Raw genomic sequence first — 16457 nt, forward strand, 5'->3', positions numbered from 1 at the left:
AAGGGGCTGAGACCGATGTGAGTGAGGTGTGAGGCAGAGGTGCAAGCCACCCATGGACAGTGGGGGCATCTTGGTGCTCTCTCAACAATACAGCCATCATCCGGCAGCTCATCGGTCACAGCGTGATGGATTTCAGTCTGGCGCTGGTTGTTAGCAAACTGGCAGGCAGCAAGGTTAGGACTTACAGGTATGATGGCAAGACAGAAAACATCCTTATTTCCAGTTGCGTTGGCAGAGTTGTGAGATACTGTGACAGTGGGTGACGGCACACAGGTTGTTTGAGCAGACTCTTTCGTTGGGTAACAAAGGCAAATAAAGGGAAGCCAGAAGCAAGGCAGGCAGCCCAATGAACGTCCTCCCCCACCCCCCCCAGTGCCGAGAGCTGTTGTACAAAGAGAGCAGCGATATTATTCATTAACAGGAATCTGCCATTCCAGCAGTGACAAATGGCCTCTCGCTGCCTCTGCATCAGCTCCTGTACAGACCATAAAGCATGGGGACAGCTTAAATATGGACCTGCTCAGCGCAGGCCATTGGGTGATCCGTCTTGGTGGCTATAATGCAGGTGCAGCCAGCTTCACTCCAAATGAGCACATTTCCCAAGGCCAGGTGCAGAGACCAGTTAGTTCCAGCATCTCATTGGGATTTCATGAGGGACTGTTTCAGCATCTCTAGCCTCGCTGTCCCTACTGTGCAGGGTCATCTGTTGCACACACTTCACATTTGGGTCTGTGTCTGCATCTGCCGGGGCCAGAATTTAAACTCTCATTTACACAAGGGCAGGGCAGGCTTTAGCCTTTTGGCCATGTAAACTATAAAGACTAAGTTGTTGCCCTGTCCCCACTCTTGGCCAACTCATCTTTTTGTTTTTCACACACAGCCCAGAGGTCCACCTTTTCTGAAATTCTAGGAGTGTCTCTCATTTCCCCCTCTTTCTTTTCCTCAGGGGCTGGGACCCTAGATAATCAACTATTAAGACCACCAGATTTTGTTTGTTTTTTCCTTAGCAGAGCTTTGGTCCCTCTTTGGAGGCTGCCATCAGTGCTATGCTGCTGTTTGCAAACATTTTTCTTTTTGGAGGGGTGCAGATGGGAGGATTCACTGCGTTCAAATGGGGAATTGGGTTGCCTAAAACAAATGGTCCACTTTGAGAGACAGCACCACACTCTAGTCAGAGTAACCCTGGGTTGACCCCATCCATACGCACCCCTAAATCAATTGCATCTTATTATTACAATATCAATATACAATATTCCAACAATAACAACATTGATTTTCCAGCCAGAGGCTGCACCTCAGCCTGTTTTAAAGAGGAGGGAGTAAATAGCAGCCCTCATTAAAAATCTATAGATTGCCCCCTCCCACCAGCCTCTTCCCCTCCCAAAAAGAGAAAAAGCAGTTTATATTCATTAGAGCTATTGAATATAAAGTAATATGTTTGTGTTGGACATTGGGGTAATGTGATAATCTGTCCGCATATCAGAGAGAAATCCACTTAGCAGCGCTGTCAGCTTGACAAGAAAAATGGGCCCATAAAGCTGGCAAATACATTGCGGGGAAAGAGCTAAGCATGTGCGTTTTGTGTGTTTGGGAGCCATTCTGTGCCAGTGGGCAGGCCTACAAAGGGAGCATTTGTCAGTTCCGAACAAACGTGTGGCATTCTCAGCTGGGGAGGTGGGACATTTAGGAGTGAAGGTGCTCAGTTGTGTAGGTCTCTGTCTTTATGGCTGTGGATGTTCCCCACATGGCAGGCCTTTCTTTTTATGGCTCTTACACAGATTCAGCTAAGATTGTTATAGTGCCAGGATGGCCTCTCCCTGCCTTCTGCTTAAAGCAACCAGGTTCACCCACCTGGTGCAAATGCAGCAAGGAATCATTGCAGTGGAAGAAAAGGTAGCAATATTGGCTGAGGGTGAGCAGTTCCAGTATCAATCAGATGGCTCCGAATTGTTCACTTCTCTCTATCAAGACAAGGTAGCTTGGGTGTGAGTCCAGAGGTTTGGTTTCATTTTGTGCAATCTGATATATTCTCTCCAAGCTGGCACTGTGTGACTCTCTCAGGGTGTTGGATGGTAGTGGAAGAATTCATCACAGGTCCAACTTACCGTATTTTTCGTCCCATAGGACGCACCTAGTTTTTTGGGGGGGAAATAAAGGAAATCCCCCCCCCCTTTATTCCCCCCCCCCAAAAGCAGGTCGGGGAAACCGAACCAGGTCGAGGAACAGCGGGATGGCGGCGCTGCGCCTCCCTGCTGTCCTCCGAGCTTGTGGGACTGGCCAATGTCTGCCCGGCGCGAGGGGCGCTCTGCTTCAGGGCGCCCCGCCCGCTGGGCGGCAGGCTGCTATCCGCAGCGTGGGGAGCCCTGCGGGGAACTCCTGCAGGGCTCCCCATGCTGCGGATGTCTGTCCGGCGCGCGGGGCGCTCTGCTTCAGGGCGTCCCGCCCGCCGGGCAGCAGGCTGCTATCCGCAGCGTGGGGAGCCCTGCGGGGAACTCCTGCAGGGCTCCCCACGCTGCGGATGTCTGTCCGGCGCACGAGGTGCTCTGCCTAGGGCTGCCTAGGCTGCGGATGTGTTCCCGAAGCGCCGGGCGCTCTGCTTTCAGGGCGCCCGACGCTCCAGGAAGCAGGCTACTATCCGCAGCCTAGACAGCCCTGTGGGAACTCCCGCAGGGCTGCCTAGGCTGCGGATGTCTTCCTGAAGCCTGGAGAGCGAGAGGGGTCGGTACGCACCGACCCCTCTTGCTCTCCAAGCTTCAGTGAAAGCCTGCATTTGCCCCATAGGACACACCCAGATTTCCCCTTCATTTTTGGAGGGGAAAAAGTGCGTCCTATAGGGCGAAAAATACGGTAGTTGTGGAAGGAATATAGTATAGGATACAGTGACATGCAAAGGATATCTTTTTAGGAGAACTTTCTCAAAGTCTTTAATTTGTTTGCAAGGAAGTATTAAAAGTACAGGAAAGAGGAATGTTCAGAAACCCTTCAACCCACCATGCAAAGGGTGAGCACAAGCAACAAAGTCATTCAAATTGGGGTGAGACAATATACCCTGCAAGAGCAAACTGAACCATGTCTGGCTATAGTGCAGGGATTGCACAGCTAGACACAAGAGGGTCAAATTGTGTGGCTTTCCCTGCATTGAAGAGCTGGTCCAAATGTGGACAGCCTGGCATCTGTGTCTACCCTTGAAATGGATTGAGTGTCAACAAAGCACCCAATGCTGCATGATCAGTGGCCTCCTATTCTTAGTTGCCATTTTTGTAGAAAATACTCTTTCAAGGTAACAACGAGGAGATTTAGGAGATTTCATATGGCTAATAATTCCCCAAACAGCCATCTGACGGTGTTGTTTTAAAAGCCGCTTAGTTTTTTGCTTTGGAGTTTATGAAAATCTCCCGCACTAATATCCCGGGAGCCAGCCTATAATTGTGTTATTAAATCAATCGGAGCGGATTACATTGTAAAATCAATAAGCGGCTGTAATTGCATATTAGAAAGTTGTTCGGCTGTTGTTGATTTTTTTGTACACGGATAATTGTAATAAGCGTGTTTACCTTCGTGCTGATTTGAAGTCAGTCTTGCTAAATGACTTGTGGCAAGTGAGCTTTGCAATGGCTTGTTAGGAGCCACCTGTACCAAGTGTCTGAAACACACCTGGCATAGTCTGGTTTAAGATAGAGGGGCACAAAAGAGTGTCCCGGGTGGGAAGGCTGGCAGCTTGGCTTTCTTTGCACTAACACAACCAAATGGCACAGGATGTGGTCATAGCCAGAGTAAATTTGCCCAGAAAGAATAGCCCACAGATGGCAAGAAATTGAGAACAATCACACTGGGTCAGGCGAATGGCTTAGTATCCTGAATCTTCCTGCAATGGAAATTTATTTCACATATCCATGTGTGTTATGTTGTAGCTTCTCACTTGACCTGTTGCTCCCAGGCAAATTTGTAAATTGCCGACATTGAAAACTTTTTAATGGGAGATGTAGGGCAATATGAAAGCTCTGACTGTAGCATTCAATCTGTGATGACTGTTTCACACATGCAAGTTGCAATATGATGTCAGAAATCAAAGAACTTGATGTGTGAGTATTCAGATTAATTCTGGATCTTTTAGTAGAAATGTGTAGCAGAACGTTACCCACATTAGGGTACTTCCAGTTGATTGCTTCTAGCTACTGGAGACCTAATATAATCTGTATGGAGATCTGTCTAGTGCCCATCTTTGGTGATCTCATTCAGACTGCCACCTGTACTGGGATGCTATGGATAATAATTACTATAGTAATTAGTGTAATGTATTCCAGGTGTTTAGAACTCTTCCTGTACAGTATCTCAATAATCTTTACAACAGCCCTATGAATTAGACCAATATAGTTATCACCATATTGCAGAAGAGGGTTTGCGGCTAAGATAAGAGAATCTTAAGGCAGACTTCCTCTGCCTTGGATCCTCAGGTGTTTTCTCCTGCCTTGGGTGCTCAGGTATTGGATGACAACCCCCAGTATGGACAATGGTCGGGTGGTGGGGATCAAAGTTCTACATTTGGTGTAGAAAGGTCAGTATGGATTCAGTCAAGGGACATACAGAGAGAGAAGACAATATAAACTGAAGATGGTCCAAAGGGGAGCAACCAAAACAGTGAGCTTTGGAAGCAAGAATCCCCCTCCCCAGATGTTTTCATTGTGTGTACCCACTGAGGAAATTACGAGTGGCTGAGCAAGTGTAGGTCAGTTTAGGCCAAGTATAGAGGATAAGGAATGAACATTTGGAAAGATAGCCTGCAGTATCCTCTTCAACAGGCACTGGGGGCATGAAAGAGCAGGTTCCAGAGGGTGTATGAAAGAGGAAGCCACACAAGCAATAGGCTGAGACTCTTGATGTTTCTGTCTACTCAGATAAGGAGATCTCTCAAGAGAAGATGGAACATATGGAGCTTACAGAACCAGGTCCATGTTTCTGTTCCACTAAGTCATAGTGGTTCCTCAGTTTTGCCTATACTTGTAAACAAAGTTTTTACCAGGGTCCATTGTTTAAGGGTTGTTTTTTTTTTGCCCCTTTGAAAATCTTTGCACATATCAAGAGAGACCATTGGTGGTGGTCTGCTTTCCCCCCATAGATTCCAAGAATATGAACCCCTCAGAGATACCCTCCCCAATTCCTGACAACACAGGTTTCTTTAGCTGGAAATCAATGAGATGTTTTCAAGGGCAGAGAGGAATCAGAGCTCTTCAGGTAGAAAAACATACTGCAAGAATGTTGAACATCACCACAGATTTGACGAGCCATTAGACTTTGTACAAGGCAGAGAAGTTATGGGAGCTAATGTCCAGCAGATAATCAGACATTTTGTACATTTAGAAGTGGATCTATTTGCTTTGTATTTCAGCCATTAAGTAGAGACATACTTTGCCAGATAGCTGTACTAGGAAGCAGCTAATGCTCAGGTGTGCATATGGCCAAACTTCTATCTTTATACCTTTATGCCCTTCCTTCTGATTGAAGATCAGTAAGTTTGGTGAAAGTGATACTAGTAGTGACTTGTTGCAAATATGGCCAATCCCCGTTTTGAATGTGTTCTGGCTGAGAGTGGGTGAGACATGAAGCTGATGGATGTTCCCCCACCCAATTCTTTTTGGGGTGTGCCTCAAACTCATAAACAGAGCAAATTAAGGGTTGAGGAGGCCAAAAATAGCCTACAGCTTCAACTGTAGGCTATTTGACTACTTGCAGCTACACACCACATAACATGTTCCATTGCAATCTACCTTACTCTCTCTACAGAGTACTTTTTTCTGCAATCTTATCCCCACTTACCTACATGTAAGCCTCACTGAATTCAATAGGACTTACTTCTGAGTAGACATGATAAGGGTTGCATTGCAAATGGGCAAGCTCTGCTCATTATATAAGATCCCTTGCCCCCCCTCCCATTTCTGTAGTCACTCTGCTGCTTCTTTGCAGCTGTTACCAATCTGACTAATGTATGCACCTTGGTGTATGCCGATTTTCATTTTTTTAAACGCAGAATTTTCATCTTTTAGTTGCTTTTGATAAAAAATGCTTGGTTTTGTTAGCCTAGCTATGTAAACTCCCAATGCAGTTGAAGAGCAGAATGCCATCTGTTTCCCCCTAGTTGTGCTACCAGCATTCAATAGGTTAAGCAGGGGGAAGGTAGATGGGGGGCTGTTTCGTGTATCTGTTGACACCCTCCCCAAATACTCAAGCTCCTGCACTTTGGGGCCAAGACAGGTTGGGTGGCAGCTTCCTGCTCCATTCGGCCCCTGGCGTTCATTCCTCAGTCGGTGTGCCTGTCTCCTAGACAGTGAAATATGGCCACAATTAGCCCGGATACAGTTCAATTATGATAAACAGCGCTTGCACCCTTTAAGCCGTGATTAAAAGGCCTCCCCCCTTTGATAGAGAGACCTAATTTCACATTATTATCGCTGCCGCTTGATTATAAAGCACTCCCTGGATTTACAGTTAAGAGACGGATGTGGAGGCGCTGCTTTATCATTTACACATCAGTAATGATGCAGCTGTCCTTCTGCCACAACATCCATTTACTAGCAGGGGTGTGGGTGGGTGTTCTGCTTCCCTCCCCCCGTCAGAGTGGCAGCGCCACCCCATGTCATCCAGGCCCTGCCTGCCACATGCAAGTGGGCAAAGTCACCCTTACGGTAACAGCGTGATGAATGGGCGCACACTAATGAAATGGAGACATCAAGGCGTGGGGCGAGGAAGAAAGAGTGCTGATGGGAGGCAGCGGAGCTGTCCCGAGTCGGAGGGGAGCGGGAAGAAGGATCGCCTCGCCACCGTGTGCTGTCAAGGGAGAAATTACACATTTACTCTTGCTTTTTCTTAAGGAGACGGCCACCATAGATCAAAACATGGATTTACAAGCCAATTTTCAACATGAAATATAGACACCAGGAATCAATTTAAGGCTTGCTTCTATTTTAGCAAACTCTGCTTGCGTTTAGTCCCAGGTAAATAATGCGAGCCAGCCCAACCCTGCTTCCCTGTTAGTTCAGAAGAGAATGGAGCTTGCTCTACTTACCGGTCCATCCTTCTGTCATCCTTCCAATATAAAAGATGAGGGAAGGTGCAAGAGCTGGACTGGAACTAGTGGGGGCCTGTGATGAAAGTCCACACCAAAAGTGTGCAGGAAAGCTACATTTATAGCTGTTGCCCTAATCAAGGCTTTTTATTTAGTGTGTCATGCAATATAGAACCTAGAATCTAGAAAATCTGAAATGAAACTTTAAAAGCATGTTTCTATCCCTCATTGTTGGTTTTTGAAAAGAAAGAAATGCGACCAGTTTCTGTTAATGCTTCAGGATGAAAAAATAGATGAGTGGTGTTGCCAGGAGTTTTATCTTCTATTTCAAACATTTAGAGAATGTGAGGAGGGATTTCCCCTTCACAGCTTCCTTCCATTTTCTCCAAACCCCTGCCCCCTTTGTTTTGTCAAAAAATAAATAAATAAATAAATACAAATTCTGTTGATTTGCAATGTTTCATTTTGTATAAATTAGATAAACAGGCATTTTGCAGGGAAATGTACTTAAATCATCATCAAAATCTTTTGCAAACCTAATTCAAGATACCTTGGTAGAACAGTAACACAGCTGAGTCCATGGAGCTGAGCCCTTTTCTTCGTCTTTACTGTTTTGATGGAGTCGCTCTAATGCTGGGACTGCCAACCCGGCCCCTGTGGGCCCCACGGCACCCACAAAGCCTTCCTTCTCCCTCCTCAATGCCCGATGCCTGCAGGTGGTGGGGCTGGTGACCCCCGTGAATATTTGTTTTATTTAGGTTGGGCGGGGATTGAAATGGTAGGCACTCCCTTTGCTTGTGGATAGCCTTTTCTGAATGGGTGGGTGGGTGGGTTGCTCAAGCATGCTCTGTGTGTGACTGAGAAAGGTGCAGTTGGGGAGAGGTGTATGTGTGGGGAAGATGGGGGTATATATGAATGTGGTGAGGTAGAGAAGGAAAGATGCACTTGGGCTGAGAGATGGAGAAAGATGTGCTTGCAATATGGATGTAGTGAATGAGAAATATGTGCGTGTCTGTACATGTATGGTGAATGTGTGCATGTGGTGCGTGTGCAAGAGTGTGGTGTGGCTACCCTGTATATTTTTCCTGGTACTGGGGAATGCTCCCTATTGTTATTAGACAGCAACAGTATCACAGAGAGGGGGTCAATATCAGAACCAGCAGGACATAGCTCACTTCCCATGGAAAACATGAGGTTGTCTTGGGGTGGGGGAAAGCAGCAATAACTACGCTCTAGTTTTGTGTAGGCCATGCTCCCACAGCAGCCATTTTGTGGCTGGCACCCATAGCACTTCCTCAGAATTTGAAATGTGGACCTTTTGCCCACTGGGCCCTCCTCTAATGAGTATTATTAGATCCCTCCACAGGTTAAGTGTTATTGTAGTGGAGCACAACCATTGTATGGTGTTTGTTGTCTTTGTCAACCTGGCATTTAAGACTAGCAACTAAGATATGCATGCTCCAATGCTAGAAATCAGCAGGGCCACCCGGTGTTACAGAATGTGTTTTCCCCCCAATAGGATGTGTCCCTGCTCACAAAACTGAAATTTTTCAATTTTCAAGTGGTCAATATAACTCCCAAAGCTGTACAGTCATACAAAACTGCTCCTTGTTCATTTCTCTTCAAAGTGAGAAATTCCAAACTTCTATTTAACTATATTTCTAATGTTATAAAACAAATTAAATAATACAAACCTGCAATGTATGTTTTGTGTTCTCATTATTATCTGGATGTATTTTTATGAGATATGAAATGAAAAATCTCCTTAAAATACTAAATCGAGGCTAGACCTAGCCTCAATTATATCATATCAGGATTACCACATGCCACATTATTCCTGTTTTGAAGAGGAAGTAGTTGTTCCTCTTGAATTGATACAAAAATGAGTAGCTGGTATATTGCAGCCTTGCTCTAAAACAGTGGTCTTCCATTTTTCAAGAGCTGGGACCTACTGGAAACTCCCAGAGCTCATGCATGTGGGTGGGGGCACAGCCTAGCAGTAAAAGGATGCAGTCTAGGCTAGTTGGAGGAGGGCTGTAAAACTGAATTAAACCATATCCCACTTTATTGGAAATGGCAGAATGCACCGTGAAGATCTACATGCCATAGTCAGGAAGCCTAAGTAGGGCTGAGACAAAGGGCTCATCCACACTTCAGCTTTCCAAGAGGCTTTCTGCTTGTCCCATGCTTTTTAGGCACAGCTCTGAGCAGTTTTCCATTTGCCTTGCCTCTTTCCCCAGGAAAACCCACTCTTTGCCTCTGAATCAGAGCAAACATCAACATGCCAAAATCCCAGCTGGCATTTGCTCCGATTCAGTGGTAAAGAGCAGGTTTTCCCAGGGGAAAGTGGTGGGACAAGCAGAAGTGTGGACGAGTCCAGAGACAAGAAGGACATTCCATGCTGCCAGTACTACCACAGCACATCTAGGGTGTGCATGAATCATAGAGGTGTTTGCATGCATGCATGCTTATGGGCACATATGTCTGCGAAAGGTCAGCATTTATGTGTGGATTGTTGTATGCCTATAAGCAGTGCTTTTTTTCCTGGGGGTACTCAAGGATACCCCATACCGGCAGCTTTTTTTCTAGAAGCAAAGCACTGCCTATAAGTATGGGGTATGTGTGTGATCCTTTTTTCCAAGCATTTCCGTACCTGTCCAATTCAACATTGTTTTATTGATGTTTTAATATGCTGTAAACCGCTTTGAGATTTCTCTTTAAAATATGAAGTGGTATAGAAATGAAATAAATAATAAGAAGAAGATAACATGACCGTTCTCACGCCCGTTCTTCCTTTGACCGGCAGATGACTGCAAGAACATTGCCAACATCATGAAGACACTGGCTCACAGAGGGTTCATCTTCAAGCAGACCTCCAAGCCCTTTTGATCTCTGGGGCCGGCCAGACAGGGCTGCATGCGGCCGGCTCCTGCTACCTGGGCGTGATGGGCTGGAGCATTCGAACGACAGAAAGAGGACAGAGGAACGAGCAACCCCACGACTCCGTCAGTTTTGCTGTTCTGCCAGTAGAGGCTGTATATATGGAACTGGAATCTCTGTGTAGGCCTGACGTGACTCCCTCTCTGGGGCCGGCTGCCTGCCCGGCCTGGCCCAGCCTGCAGCCCCCTAGGGCGCTTGCTCCACATGGTTAGAGACGTAGATTGTTTTCCCTTTTGTTGGCTTCCGATTTCCATTGGCATCTTTCTCTCTCTCTCTCTGCTCATATTTGCGCCTGTAGCAAGACCGTGGCGCCATGTTTGGGGCACTCGCCCTTATTACTTTGAGTCCAATATCGCAACAACCGCGGTCAAGCCCCCCTCCCCTTTTCCTGTGTGAATCTGTTACTGTGTCTCCTGCGTGTCAGCTAAATATTGACTGAGCAGCATCCAGACAGCCCCCCCCCCCCTTCTTCGGCAGGCTTCTTCCCTCCTTCCCTTCTGTTTTGAATAAACACTAACCCTCTGATTCCTTCTGTATGTGATCTGAGGAAGCTCGGCTCTTTCTGTTCAAGGTAAAGTGCCTGTATTCCCTGCCCACCAAGAGCCACCTATCTCCCTGGGGCTTCATTCAGCAGGGGTTATCGTAGGCAGGAGCATCCTGGCTGATGCTCACCGCCATGTCCTGCATTTCTTGAACCCTGTGATCCCTTGCTCATGCCTCCTCCGAACATGGGGAACCCTACTGTGCATCCACCCTGCACTTGCGCATGGCCCCCCTATGGAGCATGCAGTCCATTGCAGGCAGTGGACGTGCCCATTACTGCTAGCCCAGCAGGGGGCTGTGTTCCCATTACCCAGCAGGGATCTGCAAATTGACTGACATCTCTGTTACTGCCCTTTGCTCACCTGACTTCCTCCTCCTCCTACAACGGCTGCAACTGACTTGTTGCTTTGAGAGGTGTGGCCTATTCTTCCTATCCTATTCCCATCACCTTGGTCCAGTGTGGGAAGACGGAAATAAAGAATGACTCGCCCTCTCCCAGCTCAGTATTTTCCTGAAACCTTCTGCCCTAGCTTTTGCTGAATGGATCCCCAGATGGATAGGCTCCAGCTGCCACCTACCTGGGAGCCACACCAAGAGTCAGGCTGTGAGCTGATACAGGCACTGGGCCTTACCGGTAAATAATGCATGGTGTGTGGATGTTCCAGCTGAACCCAACCTGACCTCCTCATTGGCTCGTTATTCCCATCCTTGCTGTAAATGTGCCACATGAATAAAGTTTGGGGGAAAGGAACCTGGCTCCTTGTATGCTGTAAGGGAGTGGGGCCGGGGGGAGGCTTTATCTGAAATATGCTGCTAAGTAAACTCCTTTTCCCAATACCTCTTCGACTGCCCATGTAATCTGGCAGTAACTGCACAGATGTTTCTCCCATCTTTAAATGGATTTGCGTTCTGGGATTGTTTTGTGACACAAGTACCTTCATGAGAGAAAGTCACCCACATATTCCCATCTGTAGCCAAAACAAAAGCTGCTTCCTTATTAGTTCTTCCCCAGGAAAGTATCTTGAAAATAGGTCATACTTTCCTTCACAATAGTTAGCCTCCTGCCCTGTGCTCTACACCAGGGGTGGGAAACCTCCAGCCCACAGCCCTAATCAGGCCTCAGGGGCCATTTTGTCCAAGTCCCACTCACCTGCCTCACACCTGACATAATGTGATGTCAGGCAAAGATGCAGCTGCAAAGGAAGAAGCAGGAACCTTAAAGTTTGGTCCTGCTTCTTCCTTAGTAAGTGGAGCTTGTATCTGAGACCTTTTAGATTTGGAGCTCCCAAGTAGAGCTGGGTTTTGCTGAAAGTGGTATTTGCACCCACTGCCAATCAGTGGGCACCATTAAAATGTTTTCATACCATCTGTTTAACATTATTGAAGGGCCCCTCAGTGAAAGGAGGATCCTGAAGAAGCCAAATATTTACATCTTATCACCTCAGCTCATTGCACCATCAAGGATGCTTAGCACACAAAGTCCATAGGCTGCTTGGGCCACAGGAGAACACTGGCTCATGCACCCTCCCCAATCTGCAGGTAGAAGTGGTGCTCACAGAGGGCAATACTCAGGTCTAGATACTGGCCCCTGTTGAAGTTTATATGGTTTCCCATCCTTTTCTCTCCGTTAGCTACAACAATATACCATGTAAAACAGAGCAAAGCCTGGAGCTACATGTTAAAAAAATCATGACTCATTTTATAGAAGTCAAATAAACTTGAACACAGAAGGCCAATGAATAATTACCAAATGTTTGTTTAGTGCTACATGACCTAAGATGGCTTATGCACCAATGTGAACAATCTTTTATGATTTAGACAACAATGACAAATGGGAGATTGAAAACAAAGCAAGCGGCTTGGAGAACATACAAATCGACTCCGTAGCTTAAGACAAAGCCCCAAATAAATCACTATCCCCTTTCAGTGTTGGTCTCTGCTCTTTCCCCTCCCATTGTAGCAGTGAAAAGTTTGGGGGTCTGTTCCAGTTAGGGCCAGCTCTCTCTTTATGGCACCAATGCAGAAGGTAATTGCCTTAGCAACCCTTTGTCTATGTCTGCCATGCCTTTCTATCCACATGACCATTCATGCAGTAGGGGTTGAAATGAGAACATACTAGATACAACCAGCAGAGTCAGCAAAGCCTGTGTCCACCACCACCCACTGAAGCCTTGTAGGCCAGTCCATCTCACTTTGGGAGGTTTGTCCTCCAAGCACTAGAGAATATAACTGAGCCTTTCCCACCTCAGGTTAGGGACTTGAGATCAAAGGTCATAGGGATTTTAATGGCTCCCTCTGTGTAATCACCTGATCAGTTTTATTGATTCAGTGTCGATGGAGTCGTCTAATTAGTTTTCTATGAAAACGAAGAACTTGGCCTTTGACCTTTCTTTCTGCCAGCAAGAATGTAAATCAAAGGGCGTTGTCATGCACTATCGATTCCCAGTTGCACTTGAAATGGGAAGGGGAAGGTAGAGCATGAGTTAGGTCTGACAGCCAGGCCAAAAGTATCATAGCCCTTCTTCCAACATGTTTCTGATGGAAGATGAATATCTGAAAGGGCTGGGCAGGGGTGGGGGGAGAAGAGTACAATTCAGTCATTAAAGCAGTCAGCAAGGTGGAGAAACTCCAGACTAGAATGGAGGGCTACCTCATAGGCTAGCACTCAATATTTTTACACTGGTGAAACCAAACTTACTTACAGTTAGCTCTTCTTGAGGGTATCACTGGCTTCACTGCCTGCCACACACTGGAGAACATGCGACTGAAGTCTTAGACGTAGCCAGTCAATTTCTTCCTGCTGAGGGCAAGGGTTATACCTAGGGCTTTGTGTTCTGCACTAAAAACCCCATCAAAATTAAAATTAAAACTTGAATTCCATGGCCTGTATGCATTATGCAAATATGCACATATTTGCTCATTTTGCATAATTTATTTTGCTACTCTAGGGAAGGGTAAAGAGCTATGCAAAACACCACAGTCTGATCACTAGAAGTCCTACTTAGCCCTCCTATGGCTTCAGAGATCTCACCAGAAATACTCACGCACTTTCAAGGTGACCTTTGTAAAAGCTTATGGGCTAGAAACTTCCTTCTTGGTGCTGAATTCTATATTTAATAGCAAAACATAGCCTTTCCTGCAATTGTATACACAGGCTTAATTATACTGACTTGGAATATTCAACCCTACACTATCAAACCAAACCTTTACAGCTGAAGCTGAGTCTAGCAATGAGAAATGGATGCTTTTTGGTTCTTGGAAAACCAGCATGCATACAGCTGGTTGCTCCATTGGTCACTAATCAACACAATTATCACACACCAAGTCGCCTCTGGAGGGTATAAGAGATACTGGTCTGCATGCAGCAGGCTACAACAGGAACACACTGAACAAAATGGAACTTCCTTCCAAGCAAACACACACAGGATTGTCCTGTTAAAAGAGTCTGTAGAACTACTTTTTTATGGTAGCACAAAAAACTCACCATGACACTCAGGATGGGTATGTATGTCCACAAAATAACACAGAATAATTCTGGCTACTCTTAACAGATATGGGAGGGTACCTCACCTACCTGAGAGATGAGAAAACTAGAGATGCAGCATTAAATTGGCTCGCTAAATTGATATTGAAAATTTGTTTAACTAAAAAGGTGCCACTGCTTAAATCAAACGGAAGATCTAAATTATTTTTAGTATAAGGACTTAGAAAAATACATGGAGAGCAGGCAACATCTTGGCAGAGGCATGACCCCCTCTCATCAGAGCAGGAAATACCTCCTGCAACGAATGAATGCATCACCTAAGATACAGTATGGGGTTCTTTTCCTCAACTCTATTGTTTAATTCATATGCAGGGCACATGAGTCAACCAACTATTCTATAATTAGATGAAACACTGAGGGAAATAGGAACTTTGTGGATATCCAGAAGAACATTCTGTAAGAATAAGCCAGAAACAAGCAAGCATGTCTTCCAGTGGGAATGGGATGGTGGTGTGAGAATTAGTGCCCAACTAGGACCATAAAAAAGACTATGTTTCAATGGTGGCACTGCAAAAGGTGGAAGACCTTCGGTGTTCAAAGCGCCTGAGATATGTCTCTTTTCTTGCAAAGATAAGTTTTCAATAAAATAATTTATCCATGTAGCTCTGCATTGCAGTCTCTGCTACTACAACCGACTTTTCCTTGCAGTTGTGAGATAGTTAATCATGTGTAGCATTATACTAGGGAGTCTTAGGCGGGTGTTTGTCCCCTCCTGCCTCACATGCGTCATAAAAACTATTCTAATCCATAAGATCTAGCTGCTGATCCAGCACCTGCCTACTCCAGCTCAAGCTCTATCTAGACAAAAGCAGCTCCTACCACCATAAAGGTGCTTCTGCCCACTCACAAGTGCTGGATTAGATTCAGATTACGGAACAAGAGGTAATGGATTCTGTATTTACAAGGAAGTTTACAAAAATCAGACATAGGAAAGACAACACAATCACAGCAACAACCAGTATGAGGCTGTTAATGCAAGGAAGTCCAACCCATTTACCTGGGGCAGCAACACCCTTTTCTGGAACAAGAGAGGGCAATGTCACTGCAGGAATCCTATAGCATAAAGTACGCATACTGGCAAATGCGGCCATCTTGCCCCTGCAGTCAGTGTCCTGATCCTCCGACATCCAGGATCTGGAACTTCAGGCAATTCATGGCTTCTTCACTTTTTTGACAGACGATGAACTGGAAGCAGATTCCCTGCGCTTTCTCTGTTCCAAGAAGCAGAAATGAAAGACAGGTGTTAATAAGAGGTCAGACCATCTGGCTCAGTGCTAGATACAACACAAACCCTTTTCTAGAACCCAAGGTATCGGGTGTGTCCAGACAAGGAATTCAGGAAGAAAACCACCACACAACACCCGAGAAGACTCTGGACCAGGCCTGGTACTTAAAAGCCCTGGAGGAACTTTGAGGCACAACATTAAGCTTGTTTTTTCACCATAAAATGGTCTTATCAATGACTAGTGACAAAACTAAGGAAGGGATGGAAAGAGGATGAAAGTTCCAATACAAACCCCCTGGTATGGTGCAGACCTTTCCGGAGCCAGTATTTCTAGGTTTGACACATAAAGGGAAGGAGTAGAGGTAACCACAAGCCTGCCTGAAGCTTGTGAATTAGCATTTAACAGGATTAGCAGATTCCACTGGCTGATGCATGACCCCTAAATCAGTCACAGGCCCCTCCCAAGGGCACACAGTGAAAACTTAGCAAAGTTGGGATGTCTGCAAATTGTACTAAAAGTGCCTGAAGTTTCCTCAACAGATCAACTGGGAGAGAGAGTGCAATGCAGAGAAAAGGGAAATGATCCACCGAATTTATCAAGCAACATTGGCAGTTTAAGGCCAATGCAGGAAGTGAAAGGCATTTAAACAAACAAACAAAAAACCCCAGCACCCTCTCCTTTTCCAGGTCTACAGTGAATGGAGGAAAGAAATTAAAATGAGCCCTCTTGGGAACCACAGGCTGCCATCCACCACCTTTCCTTGTTTTAAATGTTTCAGGCATAAATGATTGAGAGCCTGTATTAATAATGAAGCCCCCACACTTCTTGGGGATGCAACTATCTCCATGGCAGAAAATGCATGCCTAGCTGCCTTCAGTGGCTTTGATTAGTGGGGAAAGCGCACCACTTCGTTAACTGGCACCCTGTGAAAAACAATACCTAGAATTTTGGGAAATTAGGAGCAAAGGTACATTTAAAGCAGCCAGCCCAACCTGGAAACAAAGGAGTGGGGGCCCGAGAGCTTCCCAGGGAAGCTGCCGAATTAATGGGGATGAGCGCATGTGTTTGATAATCTTTATATGGCAAAAGAGCCATCTTTCAAATATGTCACAAATTCATATTAATCACCTTCCCTAGCTTGGCT

The 16457-nt window shown here is 45.8% G+C and overlaps 2 protein-coding genes across 6 annotated transcripts in view; one reads left to right on the plus strand and one right to left on the minus strand.

Moving 5' to 3' along the window:
- The window catches only part of ERI3 (ERI1 exoribonuclease family member 3), a 200421-nt gene extending 189127 nt beyond the window's left edge, over positions 1–11294 (plus strand). For all 3 annotated transcript variants that reach the window (XM_077928796.1, XM_077928797.1, XM_028733724.2), the window contains one exon: positions 9867–11294. In XM_077928796.1, coding sequence (XP_077784922.1) covers positions 9867–9949 — 83 coding nt within the window. In that variant the 3' untranslated portion in view covers positions 9950–11294. The remainder of the gene's footprint in view (positions 1–9866) is intronic.
- Positions 11295–12221: 927 nt separating this feature from the next.
- DMAP1 (DNA methyltransferase 1 associated protein 1) overlaps positions 12222–16457 on the minus strand; it is a 35813-nt gene continuing 31577 nt past the window's right edge. For all 3 annotated transcript variants that reach the window (XM_028733708.2, XM_028733710.2, XM_028733709.2), the window contains exon 11: positions 12222–15298. In XM_028733708.2, the coding sequence (XP_028589541.2) occupies positions 15239–15298 (60 nt within the window). In that variant the 3' untranslated portion in view covers positions 12222–15238. The remainder of the gene's footprint in view (positions 15299–16457) is intronic.

This window comes from Podarcis muralis, chromosome 5 (assembly GCF_964188315.1).
Source record: "Podarcis muralis chromosome 5, rPodMur119.hap1.1, whole genome shotgun sequence".
NCBI classification, from domain to species: Eukaryota; Metazoa; Chordata; class Lepidosauria; order Squamata; family Lacertidae; genus Podarcis; species Podarcis muralis.